The sequence below is a fragment of the Rhinopithecus roxellana genome, chromosome 22 (assembly GCF_007565055.1).
Source record: "Rhinopithecus roxellana isolate Shanxi Qingling chromosome 22, ASM756505v1, whole genome shotgun sequence".
Lineage (NCBI taxonomy): Eukaryota > Metazoa > Chordata > Mammalia > Primates > Cercopithecidae > Rhinopithecus > Rhinopithecus roxellana.
In genome coordinates this window covers 7,813,030-7,830,553 of record NC_044570.1, presented here as the reverse complement: position 1 = coordinate 7,830,553, position 17,524 = coordinate 7,813,030, and the positions used below count along the sequence as shown (strand labels likewise).

At 43.2% G+C, this 17,524-nt stretch overlaps 1 protein-coding gene across 2 annotated transcripts in view; it reads right to left on the bottom strand.

Annotated features, from left to right (window-relative positions):
* Positions 1-9,913: 9,913 nt before the first annotated feature.
* Positions 9,914-17,524, bottom strand: part of CD99 (CD99 molecule (Xg blood group)) — a 49,535-nt gene continuing 41,924 nt past the window's right edge. Inside the window, exons 9-10 of one of the 2 annotated variants that reach the window (XM_010369193.2) lie at positions 12,948-13,004; positions 9,914-10,451 (exon numbers count right to left, since the gene is read on the bottom strand). In XM_010369193.2, coding sequence (XP_010367495.1) covers positions 10,426-10,451; positions 12,948-13,004 — 83 coding nt within the window. In that variant the 3' untranslated portion in view covers positions 9,914-10,425. The remainder of the gene's footprint in view (positions 10,452-12,947; positions 13,005-17,524) is intronic. The other variant, XM_010369195.2, reaches the window with a different exon arrangement.

Sequence of the window (17,524 nt, the reverse complement as noted above, 5' to 3'; positions counted from 1 at the left end):
TTTCAATGTTCATGGGATGCTCCTGAAATTTCACAATTGCACTACAAAGAAAGCTTTAGCAAACTGTTTTTTTTAAGTAGAAACAAGACAGAAGGATGCTGTTGCTGTAAAATTGGAAATAAGACCAAGAATATTCTAGGCCATGCGTGATGGCTCACACCTGCAATCCCAGCACTTTGGGAGGCCGAGGCAGATGAATCACCTGAGGTCAGGAGTTTGAGACCAGCCTGGCCAACATGGTGAAACCACATTTCTACTGCAAATACAAAAATTAGCTGGGTGTGGTGGTGTGTGCCTGTAATCCCAGCTACTTGGGAGGCTGAGGCAGGAGAATCACTTGAACCGGAAAGGTGGAGGTTGTAGTGAGCTGAGATCAGGCCACTGCACTCCAGCTTGCGGGACAGAGTGAGACTCTGTCTCAAAAACAAAAAGTAATAAAACATAAAAGAATAAAGATATTCTTATTCTGTGTCACACTAACTTCCTGACTTTGTGATTCACCCTGGCACACATACAGACATGGATACAACAGGTCTAATATAAAATCAAGAAAAATCAATCTATTCCTTTCTTAGGAATGTTTGTCAGGAATGGGCAGGAATTAGGTAGAAAGGTGTGTAAATGTTTCATTGTTTGTAGACACTGCCTGTGATGGTTCATACTGACTGCCAACCTGATTGGATTGATTGACACAAAGTATTGCTTGTGGGTGTGTCTGTGAGGGTGTTGCAAAGGAGATTAATGTTTGAGTCCGTAGGCTGGGAAAGGCAGGACCCCCTGACCCTAATCTGGGTGGGCATAATCTAATCAGCTGCCATCGAGGCTAGAATATAAAGCAGGCCAAAAAATGTGAAAAGAGACACTGGCCTAGCCTTCCAGCCTACATCTCTGCCCTGTGCTGGATGCTTCCTGCCCTCAAACATCCGACTGCAAGTTTTTCAGTTTTGGGACTGGGACTGGCTCTCCTTGCTCCTCAGCCTGCAGATGGCCTACTGTGGGACCTTGTGATCATGTGAGTTAATACTTAATAAACTCCCCTTTGTGTGTATATATATATATATATTCCATTAGTTCTGTGCCTCTAGAGAACGCTGACTAATATACAGCCAAATCACTCCCCAAGGAGACTGTGCAAATTCACAGCAGTAACATTGAAAATGGATAATGAAACCAGGAAAGCAAACAAAGCAACAATATCACCCAGATATTTTAAAAAACTTTTAATGTTAGGTTGACAGGAAACAAAAGCCGAAAATGCTAAATACTAGAAAATGACCGTGACACAAACTGTCCACGAAAGAACCTGAGAGCTTGCAGCACGCAGATGAAAAGTCAGAATCTCACGTGCTGACAACATTAAGCAAGAAAGAATGAAAATAATGGAACGAACGTTCAACTCAAGAAGTCATCCTGTGGGGAGAGTGGATATCACATTAAACCCCAGAAAAGCAGGTGGAGGAAATTAACGCATTAAAAATTGAGAAATGATTTGTCACATAATTTAAACATTATTTGAGAAAACTAAAATTGACAAAGATATCCAACTAAAATAATGACAGCACCAAACAAGAAGAATGCGAGCTTCTCCATACACTTGGAGGATGTGGAAGGATTATAAACAATTACTTTGCTCTAATCTGCACTGTGATATTTGAAAACTTAAGTAAGTATGAATGACTTTCCAATGAAGAAGTAGAAATACAGACAGTTTTTTTTTTTTTAATTCATTTCCTGGCCGGGTACAGAGACTCATGCCTGTAATCCCAGCACTTTGGGAGGCCAAGGCGGGCAGATCACTTGAAGTCAGGAGTTCGAGACCTGCCTAGTCAACATGGTGAAACCGCATCTCTACTAAATATACAAAAATTAGCCAGGCATGGTGGTGTATGCGTGTAATTCCAGCTACTCGGGAGGCTGAGGCAGGAGAATCGCTTGAACTTGGGAGGTGGAGGTTGCAGTGAGCCAAGATCGTGCCACTGCACTCCAGCCTGGGTGACACAGTGAGACTCCGTCTCTAAATAAATAAATACAAATATCTCTCCATTAGACAGAAACAAAAACCCTTTGCCCCCTCTAAAACACACACAGACACACACACACACACACCCCATACCCAGAAAACTTTAGCCAATCAGATTTTCCATAACAGAAAGAAGAAAATCTACCAAAATCTACGTATGAAGAAAGCACAATATTGAAATATATTATGTGGAAACATATAACACACATGAATTTGACTTTTGAATGTTGACACAATAATCCTAAAGAAAATAACAAAACTAAAGTGTAACACCAAATAAGATTGGATTGAAGGATGATCGATTTTATGTCATTATATTTAATTCACCAGATTAATAGGTCAAAGTAGAAAACCATGCAGTCATCATGGTGCATCCCAAAAAAGCACTTGACTGAATTTAATACCCATTCCTGACAAATGTTCTTAAGAAAGGAATAGATACATTTTTTCATTATTTTATAGATGAAAACCTGTTGTAACCTTCACAAAAGTGTTAGAAGAATACTTTTTTTTTTTTTTTTTTTGAGACGGAGTCTCACTCTGTCACCCAGGCTGGAGTGCTGTGGCCGGATCTCAGCTCACTGCAAGCTCCGCCTCCCGGGTTTACGCCATTCTCCTGCCTCAGCCTCCCGAGTAGCTGGGACTACAGGCGCCCGCCACCTCGCCCGGCTAGTTTTTTGTATTTTTTAGTAGACGGGGTTTCACCATGTTAGCCAGGATGGTCTCGATCTCCTGATCTCGTGATCCGCTCGTCTCGGCCTCCCAAAGTGCTGGGATTATAGGCTTGAGCCACCGCACCCGGCAGAAGAATACTTTTTTTCATGATCTTTTTTTTTTTTTTTTTAGATGGACTCTTTTTTTTTTTTTTCCCCAACAATTTGTTTTAATCTGAAAGGATGAAATGTTAGACACTTAAATATTACAAGCTGCCACATTCGTTCTCAGAAGGTAAAACTTTTTTTTTTTTTTTTTTGCTTATTTTCTTTTTTTTTTATTTTTTTTATTTTTTTATTTTTTATTTTTATTATACTTTAAGTTTTAGGGTACATGTGCATAACGTACAGGTTTGTTACATATGTATACTCATGCCATGTTGCTGTGCTGCACCCACCAACTCGTCAGCACCCATCAATTCATCATTTATATCATGTATAACTCCCCAGTGCAATCCCTCCCTCCTCCCCCCTCCCCATGATAGGCCCCAGTGTGTGATGATCCCCTTCCCGAGTCCAAGTGATCTCATTGTTCAGTTCCCACCTATGAGTGAGAACATGCGGTGTTTGATTTTCTCTTCTTGTGATAGTTTGCTAAGAATGATGGTTTCCAGCTGCATCCATGTCCCTACAAAGGACGCAAACTCATCCTTTTTTATGGCTGCATAGTATTCCATGGTGTATATGTGCCACATTTTCTTAATCCAGTCTGTCACTGATGGACATTTGGGTTGATTCCAAGTCTTTGCTATTGTGAATAGTGCCGCAATAAACATACGTGTGCATGTGTCTTTGTAGTAGAATAATTTATAATCCTTTGGGTATATACCCAGTAGTGGGATGGCTGGGTCATATGGTACATCTAGTTCTAGATCCTTGAGGAATTGCCATACTGTTTTCCATAATGGTTGAACTAGTTTACAAATAAATTCGGTATTGATGGAACGTACCAAAGAGAATAGATGGACTCTTGCTCTGTCGCCAGGCTGGAGTGCAGTGGCGCGATCTCGGCTCACTGCAAGCTCCACCTCCCGAGTTCAAGCGATTCTCCTGCCTCAGTCTCCCGAGTACATTACAGGTGCATGCCACCATTACATGCCACCATGCCCAGCTAGTTTTTGTATTTTTAGGAGAGATGGGGTTTCACCATGTTGGCCAGGATGGTCTCAATCTCCTGACCTCTTCATCCACCCACCTCGGCCTCCCAAAGTGCTGGGATTACAAGTGTTAGCCACCGCACCCAGCCTTTTTCATGATTTTATATATGAAAGCCTTTTGTATCCCCACAAAAGTGTTAGAAGAATTTTTTTTCATAATTTTATATATGAAAACCTGTTGTATCCCCACAAAGTGTTAGAAGAATAAATACATTTTTTCATGATTTTATATATGAAAACTTGTTGTATCTCCACAAAGTGTTAGTAGATGCATTTTTTCATGATTTATGTATGAAAATCTGTTGTATCCCCACAAAATGTTAAGAGAATAGAAACATTTTTTCATAGTTTGATAGATGAAAGCCTGTTGTATCCGTGACTGTGCATGTCCATATGAATCATGAATGAAGTTAGCATGGTACAGAATTAACATAAGCAGGTAGTTTAAATATATAAAATATGAAAGGTACAAATCAATATAAAAATGTGAAAACGCTGTAAAGAGATACAAAAGAAGTCAACTTAAAAAAGAGATGTATCGGGCCAGGCACAGTGGCTCATGCCTGTAATCCCAGCACTTTGGGAGGTTGAGGCAGGGAGATCATGAGGTCAACAGACTGAGACCATCCTGGCCAACATGGCGAAACCCTGTTTCTACTAAAAATACAACAATTTGCTGGGCATGGTGGTGCACCTGTGGTCCAGCTACTCGGGAGGCTGAGGCAGGAGAATCGCTTGAACCCGGGAGGTGGAGGTTGCAAGTGAGCTGAGATCGCGCCACTACACTCCAGCCTGGCGACCAAGTGAGACTCCATTTCAAAAAAGAAAAAGAAAAAGAGAGAGAAAGATGTATTTTATTCTTATACTCTAGACTACAAACATTCCTAAATTAATCTAAATTAATGTAATTCTTATAAAAATATTAACAGCGTTTTTCTTAGAATGGGCAAGCGGATCCTAAAATACAAATGAAAAATTAAACAGCAGAAGACGGCCAAGAACATCCTGAAAAGATGAATGGGAAAGGCAGTGAGCCTTGTCATACATGAAAAACTATAATTCTCAAGCTACCGTCATTAAAATCATGTGGCATTACCTCATTTGCAGAGTGATCAGTGAGAGACAGGAGAGGACAGAAAGTCTCCCCACCAACCCCTGGGACATACAGGAAGTTAGTGCGTGATGTAAACTGCATTTTAAATCAGTGGGAAAAACATGGATTATTCAGTAAACGGTTTGAGAATAATGAGATTACCCCATGGTGGGGGAAATACTAGATAGAGACGCATCTCTTCCTCTTTCCTATACAAAAAGTGCATCCCTGGGAGCCCAAATATTTTAATGCAATAGAAAAAAAAATTCCCACAAAAGTTTTAGAAGAAAATGACTGTTTTTTTTTTTTTTTTTTTTTTTTTCAGTAATGTTGAGTGTGGGCAAAGCTGTTCTAAATATTACAGGAAGACCAGAAACCATTCATTTAACCACATAAAAATAATAAATACTAGAATGTAAAATAAAATGCCACTTAAAGATTCAAAAGGCTAAGGATAAAGTGAAAAGGCATACTTGCTGTCTACTTCACTAAGGGCACTATCTTTCATATGTAAAGAGTTCCTATAGATCAATAAGAAATGGACTGATAACACATAAAAATGAACAAAGTGCAGTTCAAGTGGTTTCTGGAAATGGCTTCTCAACACACAGACCTTCAACCTCAGTCAAGATAAGAGAAATGCAATGTTAACAGAGTTGATTTGATATCATTTTTCAACTGATTGGCAGTGACCAGAAAGTTTGCAGGGCTCCTAGGAAACAGATCTGAAGCATCCTTCGAGTCCCGTGAATTTGCACAATGTCTGGGGGAGTGATTTGACAGTGTCCATAAACAATTAAACATGCATTTTTTTTTTAACCTAAGAAACCTACCTTTGCCATTTATTACAACAAATTCACTTACATGAGTTCACAATCATGTACTTCCTAGGATGTACAAGATGTACCGCATTTTCCTGACACTGAAGACTTGACCACAGCTTAAGGGGTTTGGTTGAATACATTATGGCCCAGGTTGCAATGGATCTTCTGCCTTGTTAAAAAGAAGGAATGTGTCAAGGGTCTTTTTGTTTACTGACACTGCCCAGCATGTACTGAAGCTCAGTAAACAGCTGCAGAATAAATCACAGAAAAGCCTCTCGCCTTAGGAAGTTGGAGATTGGCTCTCATACCAACAACTACCATCCTATTCCAAACACCATTATTTCAAAAATAGATAAAGGATTTTATTCTATGTTCTATTAGTCCTGAAATAACATTTCTTTTTTTCTTCTTTTTTGAGACAGAGTCTCGCTCTTTCACCCAGGCTGGAGTGCAGTGGGGCGATCTTGGCTCACTGCAACCTATGCCTCCTGGGTTCCAGTGATTCTCCTGCCTCAGCCTCCCAAGTAGCTGGGACTACAGCCGTGCATCACCACACCTGGCTAATTTTTCTATTTTTAGTAGAGTCGGAATTTCACCATGTTGGCCAGGCTGGTCTCAAACTCCTGACCTCAAGTGATCTGCCTGCCAAGGCCTCCAAAAGTGCTGGGATTACAGATGTGAGCCACCGTGCCCAGCCCTTAAATAACTTTTTAATCATCATTCCCCAAATCATTGGACTTTCTTTACATAGAAGTTCCAAAATAATGAAACAAAGAGTTGTTTTACCCAGGTATTTAATGATCCAACAAGCCATATAAACTTTTTTTCAAATAACCCACTTTCAATAAAATCATGTTTATTTTTATGTCCATGAGAAATTAAAATGAATCATCTACAAAGACGGACATCCACCCTCCACAAAAAGTAAGTCTTGTTGACACATTTCTTCGAAGTATAAATTTATTTATAAATAAGCCCTAATTTGACATATCTTTAAAAAAAGCCTTTTTTTTTTTTTTTTTTTTTTTTTTTTACTATTCTTCTTTTTATTATTCTGCTTCTTGTTTAATGAGCCATTTCTGTGGATAGTATAATACTTACAAAAATGTCAATGTTATTCATAGAATGACAACAGATTTAGTGTATTTTTTCTTTTTATTATTCTAAAGTCAGTTGGTGTGAAGAATCTGACCTTGAAGACAATTCTTGATAATTCATTGGGGAGGACTAGAAACACCACCCTCTAACTTTATAACAAGTGATGGTCACTCAGCAAAGCGGCCAGGCATGCTGGTTAATCCAGCTTTCGGCCCTTGAAGATTCACCAGACTAAGGATTAAGTGAAAAAGAATATGTACCACCTACTTCACTAAGGGCACTACCTTTCATATGTAAACAGTCCCCTATAGATCAATAAGAAAAGGACCCAACACCCGTATAAAAACAAAGGGCAATTCAAATGTTTTCCAGAAATGGAACGCAGATGATTTTATGAAGATAGGCCGTTTGACATCATTTTTCAACTAAGAGATTGGCAATAATCAGAGGGTTTGTAGGGCTCTTAAGAAACAGATCTGAGACATCATTCAAGTCCCAGGGACTTGCGAAACTTCTATGGGGAATGGACTGACAGTATCCTTAAAAAATTAAACATTCACATCCGTGGTCGGCCCCCTCCAGGGTGGACAGGATGAGGCGTTTGTGATGTGTCAATACATCCTGGAGAATCTAGAACGTCATCTCCACACCTGCACCACAGGTGGCATCCTATAGGTATTTGCTCAAGGAAGCAATGAAAGGGTAAGATAAATAACCAAGGGGTTCCCGCCACTGTGTTCACCCGATTTCACACACTCCAAGTTACCACTAGTATCAAAATCAGAAGAAATAACTCCAATGCCAGAAAAAGCCAGCTGGCTGTGCCCATCAGTATCCTGAGAATGATGGGATGTGAAAAGGTGTTGAATCCTCAACAGCAGAGAGACTGCTTGGATGACCCCCAACCAGAACTGAAATTGAAGGCAGAATTTCTGAGCTTAGAAATGGGAAAGACCCAGCATTTATGACTGACTCCTTCATCCAACCTCTTCCCCCAAATCAGACGATTTTTGACACGGGTATGGTAACACCATACCTTTGCGTAGACAGATTCATGGGAAACCTAGCTTTTGTGACATACAGCAGTTTTTAACACCATCACCAGTGGCAAAATGAACATTCCCTTGAAATTGCCTTTCTCTGCATGACTATTTTAACAGCTTCCCGTTAGCCTGCCTGTGCGACAGAGGACATACTGATGATATCCTCATTTTCCGGTGGAGATAAGTTTATGAAGTCAATCCCATTCCAAATATCAGGACTTTCGATCTCTCTGAGATTAGCACAACATGCAAGTGGAGCCCTCTCCAAGCTTTCATAGAGACATGTATTTTGAAAGCCTTCATGGGGAAACAATGCTCAATGTGGAAAAGTTGTCATGTATTGCAGAGAAGAGAACAGGCTTTTGGTTAATCCCAACTTGTTAGAAAGGGTATGAGGGTTTTCTCAGCCACAAGGCTATGTTACCCCCACATTAAACCCAGCTTTCACATCGAAGTAGTTCCACACTGTGTAAAGACTGGACAGACTGTTTGTAAATTTGTGATATTCAACCCATATGAAACTCAAGAGAACACGGGGAAGTATCTAGGTGCAGGTATCAGGATGCAGGGAGTACCTGGATGCAGGGAAGTATTGGGAAGCAGGGAGTATCTGGACTCAGAGGGTACCTGGATACAGAGGGTAGCTGGATACAGAGAATATCTGGATGCATGGAACATCTGGATGCAGGGAGTACCAGAATACAAGGGAGTATCTGGATGGAGGAGAGTAACTGGATGGGAGGGAGTATCTGGATAGAAGGGAGTATCCAGATGGAGGAAAGTATCTGGAAGGAAGGGGGTGTGTGGAAGGAAAAGCATACATGGATATAAGAGAGTAACTGGATGGAAGAAAGTATCTAGATGAAAGGGAGTATCTGGATGGAGGAGAGTATCTGGAAGGAAGGGAGTTATGTGGGTACAGGAGAGTAATTGAATGGAAGGCAGTACCTGGATGGGAGTATCTGGATGCAGGGGGCATCTGGATGCAGGGAATACCTGGATACAAGGGAGTATCTGGATGAAGGAGAGTATCTGGAAGGGAGTTTGTGGATAGAGGAGAGTAACTGGATGGGAGTATTTGGATGAAGGAGAGTAGCTAGATGGAAGGGAGAAATTGGATGACAGGGAGTATCTGGATGGAAGACAGTATTTGGATGAAAGGGAACATCTGGATGCAGGGAGTATCCAGATATAGGGAGTATCTCAATGGAGGAGAGTACTTGGATGTAAGGAGTATCTGGATGCAGTAAGTACCTAGATTCATAGAGTATCTGGATTCAGGGGAATAACTGGACATAGGGAGTATGTGAACTCAGTGGGGGTACCAAAATGCAGGGAGTATCTGGATGCAGGAAGCACCTGGCTATAAACCAAAATCTGGATGGAGGAGAGTATCTAGATGTAGGGAGTATCTGGATTCAGACGAGTATCTGAATATACAGGAGTATCTGGAAGCAGGGAGCATCTGGACTCGAGGGGGTACCTAGCTGCAGGGAGAGTATCTGGAAACGGACTATCTAGATGGAGGAGAGTATCTGGATGTAGGGAGTAGCTGGATTCAGCCGAGTATCTGAATATCTGAATATACGAGTATCTGAATATACAGACGAGCATATACTGGAGTATCTGGAAGCAGGGAGTATCTGGACTCGGGGCAGGGTACCTAGCTGCGGGGAGAGTATCTGGAAACAAAGTATTTGGATGGAGAAGAGTATCTGGATGGAGAAGAGTATCTGGCTGGGAGTATCTGGGTGCAGAAGAGTACCGGTCCCAATGTGGCAGGCCACGGGAAAGGAAAAGAGCCCAAGAAGGACATTTTGGAAATAAAGAGCTAGCACTTAGGCTGAAAATTTGCCTTAAAGCCCCAGAAAAAGAACTTGGAACCCATCCTGTAAATTACCACAGCCTTCTTTAACATCCACCCATGGCAAAACATTTAAGTAAAAAAAAAAAAAAAAAAAGTACTTGGTTTCTAATTTCTTTTTATTAGTCTGCCATGAAAAAGAAATATCCCTACAAATGAAAGAAATATTGAAGAAACAAATTGAAGGGCTTACCTTATTTTAATTAAAAAAAAAAAAAAAAAGTCAGGGCTACCAGGGAAGTTTCAGACGTGCTCAATGGACACGTGATTTGTAAACAGCCAAGATTCTGGGGGACCGGGGGTGCCTCGGTGGGGTTGACATTTGAGTTACGGGGACTTAATAATGGCCAGCCTTTCACATCCCATGGGAAACCCCTCTCCCCCGGGCCTTGGAGAATGGGGGTCCAAGTGCCTATCCCCTTTGGATGTTTCATCGTTAGTAAACATCATCCGCCCAGCAACAAGCAAAGCACATCGCAAGATTACAACAAAGAATCCGCCGTGAACAGAAGGCCTCCGTCTCTGCTCTCACGCAAATGTCCTTCGGGGAGGAGCCTCAGGCAGCTGTTCTAACCCTGCCGCCAATGCCTGGGCTGTTTCTGCCAACATTCTTCTATTTCTCTAAAAGAGTACGCTGAACTGTGAGAGACAGAGAGAAGAGAAAGTCATTCCCAGTTCCCTGAGCGCTCACGTGGACACAGTTCCTGAAACTTTCAGGAGCCGGTGGTTTTATTTCTGCATAAGAAAAATGGGCCCAAAACTCATCACGAAAAAGCAAAACCCTAACTCTCAATCAATTCAATTTCATTGAATGATGCCATTCATACAAAAAAAAAAAAAAAAGGATACTGCAGAAAAAGCAGCAGGAAAACGGCAGAAGGCAATTTCCACTAACGACGTCACCAAGACAGTAACAAATGCCTATAACTTACCAAATGGAAGAACACATCTTCTAAATGAGAGTGTGCAGTTTTTATTCATTTGCAATTATGCCAGGCTGAGATTTTCTGGTCCGTTCATTTAAGTTTTGGAAACTTTATTCTGCATGTCAGTCTTAAAATTATTTTGGAGGGAGAAGCTGGGATTTGGAAGAAGGAATTAAGAACAATGGCATTTTTCTTCCAAACAGGCTGGCAGAAAACACTGGAATGCCAAGCCCTTCAAGTAACGAGGGCCCCACACATATATACCAGTGTACTGGCTAATGAAGCCAGACAACTTCATTAGTGGGCAGCAGAAGAAATCTTCCTTTTCTCTTCAAGATATAGCTTGTTCTAAACATCTTTCCCTGACTCGAAAAAGCAGTCAACAAGACACTAACTTTCTTTTATTATTATTATTATTTTTGAGACAGAGTTTTGCTCTTGTTGCCCAGGCTGGAGTGGAATGGCGCAATCTTGGCTCACCACAACCTCTGCCTCCCAGGTTCAAGCGATTCTCCTGCCTCAGGCTTCCAAGTAGCTGGAATTACAGGCATGTGCCACCACACGTGGCTAATTTTGTATTTTTTGTTATTGTTGTTAAGTAGAGACGGGGTTTCTCCATATTGGTCAGGCTGGTCTCGAACTCCCAACCTCAGGTGATCCGCCCACCTCAGCCTCCCAAAGTGCTGGGATTACAGGCATAAGCCACCACGTCTGGCGAGACACTTTCTAGAAGTCTCTATCTTTAAAACTGAATGCCAGGCACGGTGGCTCACGCCTGTAACCCCAGCACTTTGGGAGGCCAAGGTGGGCAGATCACTTGAGGTCAGGAGTTCGAGACCAGCCTGGAAAACATGGCGAAGGCCCGGTCTCTACTGAAAATAGAAAGAAAATTAGTGGGGCATGACAGTAGGTGCCTGTGCAGCTACTCAGGAGGCTGAGGAAGGAGACTCACTTCAACCCGGGAGGTGGGCGCTGCAGTGAACAGAGGTCGCACCACTGCACTCTGGCGACAGAGAGAGACTCCATCTCAAAAAGAAAAAAAATTAATACTTTAAATCATCTCACTAAAAATACATCTCAGTTTGACAGCTCCTATTAAAAATAAACGTTGCATCTCTCAGGCAAATGAGAAGGTTCCAATTATGTGCAAATGAAAGACAAAACACACGCACATATATACACACAGAAATGTCTTTCTTGCCATTTTCAAAAGTGCTTCTAATGGCAAAATGCCTTTTACCCTGAGAGGCTTCTCACGAATTAAACAGTCTCTTCTTAACCACATTTTCCACCTGGTTGAGAGGAGTTGTAGAAAGTGATAGCAGGCTGGGCGCGGTCGTTCACGCCTGGAATCCCAGCACTTTGGGAAGCTGAGGTGGGAGGGCTGCTTGAGGTCAGGATGGGCAACCTAGTGAGACCCTGTCTCCACAAAATAAAAAAACAAATCAGTCGGGCATGGTGGTGCACACCTGTGGTTCCAGACAATCAGGAGGCTGAGGTGGGAGGATCCCTTGAGCCCAGGAGGCCAGGGCTGCAGTAAGCTATGATCGTGCCGCTGCATTCCAGCTTGGGCGACAAAGTGAGACCCTATCTCTAACAACAAAAAAAAGGTTGACAGCAAAACTTGACAAGTTATATTTCAGGAGATACATTTCAGAAGGACTTTTAATTCCCAGTGCACGCCAGCCAGCTGTGGACTTCACAATGATGCAACAATCGTGTGCCACTTGGACCTTTTATTTTTGAAACAGTCTCGCTCTGTCACCAGGCTGGAACGCAGTGGCACGATCTCAGCTCACTGCAACCTCCACCTCTGGGGTTCAAGTGATTCTTCTGCCTCAGCCTCCCACGTAGGTGGGATTACAGGCGCCCACCACCACACCCAGCTAATTTTGTATTTTTAGTAGAGACAGGGTTTCACCATGTTGACCAGGCTGGTCTCGAACTCCTGGGAAAACTTCCTTAATATTTTGTTAAACAGAGACTTAGGCACATATCGGTCTTCTCTGAAGGCCCAGGCCCTAGGAACTTTATACATTCATTGTCTCTTGAAAGTATCCCTCAAAAGCAACGAGACATAAAGGAAGACATTCAAAGCCATGCAACCAAATTTGAGAATGTGAGCAGGACAGCAAGATGGGAGAGCATGGAGAAGATAACATGGGAACACTGGCCACGTGTGCGAACCGCTGTTCCCCGTCCTTCTTACCAGCTGGCTCTGCGTTGGCGTTCCGGTGGCTCTCCATGTCCACCTCCCCTTGTTCTGCTGAAAACAAGAAGAAAACACACAGAGAGGCTCAGTGCAACAGAGAACCCTCTCCTCAAAATACACACAAAATACTTGGGCTTTCCTGAGGTTGACGCTCCTATTGCTTGGATGAGAGCACTCAGTTCTGAACCCCAAGACCCACTGGGAATATGGAGTCTAACACTCAACTAAGTGAAGACTTTGCCAGTATTTTTTCTTTTTCTTTTTTTATGAGACGGAGTCTCGTTCTGTCACCCAGGTTGGAGCGCAGTGGTGCGATCTCTGCTCACTGCAAGCTCCGCCTCCCGGGTTCACGCTATTCTCCTGCCTCAGCCTCCCAAATAGCTGGGACGATAGGCGCCCACCACCACACCCAGCTAAGTTTTTGTATTTTTAGTAGAGATGGGGTTTCACCGTGTTAGCCAGGATGGTCTCGATCTCCTGACCTTGTGATCCATCCACCTCGGCCTCCCAAAGTGCTGGGATTACAGGTATGAGCCATTGCGCCCAGCTGCCAGTATTTTTTCATGCATGGCACAGGCAGAGATAAACTTCAACAGGATAATCCAAGCAGCTTTATTTTCCTCTATTTTAAGGGTTGCTTTCTTCTCCCTAAACACTGAGGAACACGCACATGGAAGCCCTTTCTATACATATATTTAAAAAAGCACATGCATCTATGAAAATAAGATTCTTAATAACTGCCCCCAAACTCATCAAACAAATGCAGATGGCTGGGTGCAGTGGCTCACGCCTGTAATCCCAGCACTTTGGGAAGCTGAGGCAGGTGGATCACTTGAGGTCAGGAGTTCGAGACCAGCCTGGCCAACATGGTGAAACCCCGTCTCTACTAAAAAATACAAAATTTAGCTGGGTGTGGTGGCGTGCACCTGTACTCCCAGCTACTCGGGAGGCTTAGGCAGGAGGATCATTTGAACCCAGGAGGTGGAGGTTGCAGTGAGCTGAGATCGCACTACTGCACTCCAGCCTGGGTGACAGGGCAAGACTGTCTCAAAATAAAAATAAATAAATAAAAATAAATGCAGAGGCTGGGCACAGTGGCTCACACCTGTAATCCCAGCACTTTGGGAGGCCCAGGTGGGCAGATCACAAAGTCAAGAGATCAAAACCATCCTGGCCAACATGGTGAAACCCTGTCTCTATTAAAAATACAAAAATTAGCTGGGCGTGGTGGCGTGCACCTGTAGTCCCAGCTATTCGGGAGGCTGAGGCAGGAGAATCACTTGAACCCAAGAGGCGGAGGCTGCAGTGAGCCAAGATCATGGCACTGCACTCCAGCGTGGGTGACAGAGCAAGACTGTCCCAAAATAAAAATTAAAATAAATAAAAATAAATGCAGAGAATCTCAGCAGATTAGCATCTTTTCAGTACCTGGGGAAAGGGGACTTTCTTCCTTTGTCCACCCCCCACTGATCATCCTTCTCAGGTTGAATTGGCTCTCCTACCCCGCCTTCTACCTCCCCCAGAATGCAGAGTGAGATGAGTGAGGACTCAGACCACTAAGAGCTGCCCTGGCCATCAAAGGACAAGAGAGCCAAGGGGTCTCGTGTACCCAGTGTTCTTCCTCCTCCAGCATTTTTTCCCAGTCTTGTTTCTATTCCCAAATTTCTTTTTTTTATAATTATTATTAATATTTTTTTGAGACAGGAGTTTCGCTCTGTCGCCCAGGCTGGAGTGCAGTGGCGCAATCTCAGCCCATTGCAACCTCTGCCTCCTGGGTTCAAGCGATTCTCCTGCCTCAGCCTCCAGAGTAGCTGGGATTACAGGCGTGTACCACCATGCCCAGCTAATTTTTTGTACTTTTTAGTAGAGACGGGGTTTCACCGGGTTAGCCAGGATGGTCTCGATCTCCTGACCTCGTGATCTGCCAGCCTCAGTCTCCCAAAGTGCTGGGACTACAGGCCTAAGCCATGGTGCCCGGCCCTCTATTCCCAAATTTCTATTAAAAAATGTTTTGGCCGGGCGCGGTGGCTCAAGCCTGTAATCCCAGCACTTTGGGAGGCCGAGACAGGCGGATCACGAGGTCAGGAGATCGAGACCATCCTGGCTAACACGGTGAAACCCTGTCTCTACTAAAAAATACAAAAAACTAGCCGGGCGAGGTGGCGACCGCCTGTAGTCCCAGCTACTCGGGAGGCTGAGGCAGGAGAATGGCGTGAACCCGGGAGGCGGAGCTTGCAGTGAGCTGAGATCCGGCCACTGCACTCCAGCCTGGGCGACAGAGCGAGACTTCGTCTCAAAAAAAAAAAAAAAAAAAAATGTTTCAAACATGCCACAATGCAAACAGGGTCATCTCCCCAAATATTGTCGGTGTCGCTTCTTTTCCGACGCACAGCATAAGCCAACAGAATTGGAAACACGTAAGAGATGCACAGACCTATAGGTATTTATTTATTTCCAGTGTTGGTGTGAAGAAACACCCACGTTTTCAACACAAAGGGAAGTGGCAGAAGCAGCTCATCGAATCCGTGGCCATGCGTTTCCCATTCACAAAGACTGTACTATTTGTAAAACGGCCCCATCTGTGGTTCGAATGCCTTCATAAAGGGACACGTTTGTATGGTGCAGCAGTGTATATATATATATATTTTTTTTTGAGACAGAGTCTTGCTCTGCCACTCAGGCTGGAATGCAGTGGCGTGATCTCGGCTCACTGCAACCTCCGCCTCCAGGGTTCACGCCATTCTCCTGCCTCAGCCTCCCAAGTAGCTGGAACAACAGGCGCCCGCCTCCACACCCGGCTAATTTTTTGTATTTTTAGTAGAGACGGGGTTTTACCGTGTTCACAGGATGGTCTCAATCTCCTGACCCCGTGATCTGCCCACCTCGGCCTCCCAAAGTGCTGGGATTACAGGTGTGAACCACCGTGCCAAGCCAGCAGCGTAACTTTTAACGACAGCAGCAGAGGCAGCCTCGCCAGTTTATACTACACGAACTCATGGTTTCAGCCATTCTTCCCTAACCACTAAATGACTCCCACATAAAGAGGCCAAAGTTCTATGATTTAAGAAAAAGAAAGAGAGGAAAAACCCCCAAAGAGGAGAACATTTGAAACGATCTGAAAATGTTCAGCACAAACGTCATTTGTTCTGCTGGCGGCAAGTTGTCAACACGGGTGCATTTTGCAGCCAACTGTCCTGGCTAGAAATTGAAAACGTGCATTCATTTCAGAGGACAAATAATTTCTCCTTCCTCCCCTCACTGGTTAAAAAGCATAAAAGATATTCTTTTTATTCCTGTAATTTTATAAAACACTACATAAAAGCTGGCAAGTTTTGAAGAGGGAAAAAGTCAATTGAAAAGAATAAAGTCTCACAAGGCAAAGTCCATCTGGGGCAACAGTTCCAATATCACGGACCTCTCAGGAGAACTGGTCTCATGAGATGCTCCGTACACCCCCACCCACGTACCCTTCCTGTCAAAACTTAGACCAAGCACGCCACATCTGACAAGTCAACTTCAAACAATTCGTGCTGCTTTTCTTTCAGGTTAGAAATCATTTTTAGCTATTAGAACCATTAAGCAAAGTAATATGCCTTTTAATGGGTCCCTATGCTTTGTGAATATATATTTATACACACACACACCATGCACTTGGGGCCAATCCTGAGACCATATACCTGAGGATCACTGTCTAGCAGTGGCTAATCTTTAAGTGGTGTTAGGACAGACACTTTGGGAAACACACAGGACATTTTGGACTCAGTCCTGTGGTCACTGGGGGGGCAGCTTTCATTGCATCAGACTTGAGACACCTTGGGACACATCCTTCAAAGAGTGGGGGGCTGTAAAGGTGACCTCTGTGAGGTGACCAGACCCATATGGGTCAGGGTTTTGTGCCCTCACACCATACAGTGCCCCAACACAGGAGGATCAAACCATCCATGCTCAGCTAGAACTATGGCTAAACCATAAGGGAGGCTGTGCCTCATTTCCACAAGAGGGCAAATAAGAAAAGTAAAATAAGAAAAAAGCAAAAGGAATATGAAAAAAGAGGAAAATAAGAAAAAAAAATCAGAAAAGTCAAAGAAATAAGAGGAAAAGAATGAAGAAAAATGGAGAATAAAAGTAAAAAAAGTAAAATAAGATAAAAAAAGAAAAAGCAAAAAGGAAAACAAATAAGAAAAAAGAAATAAGAGATAAAGAAAAAGAAATAAGAAACAAGAAACAAGTAAAAGGAACAAGAAAAAAGAAAAAGGGCCAGGCACAGTGGCTCACGCCTGTAATCCCAGCACTTTGGGAGGCTGAGGCAGGCAGATAACCTGAGGTCAGAAGTTCGAGACCAGCTTGGCCAACATGGAGAAACCCCGTCTCTACTAAAAATACAAAAATTAGCTGGGTGTAGTGGTGTGTGCCTATAGCCCCAGCTACTCAGGAGGCTGAGGCAGGAGAATCGCTTGAACCCAGGAGGTAGAGGTTGCAGTGAGCCAAGATTGCACCACTGCACTGCAACCTGGGCAACAGAGTGAGACTTCATCTCGAAAAAGAAATAAAAGAAAAATGAAAAAAGAAGAAAA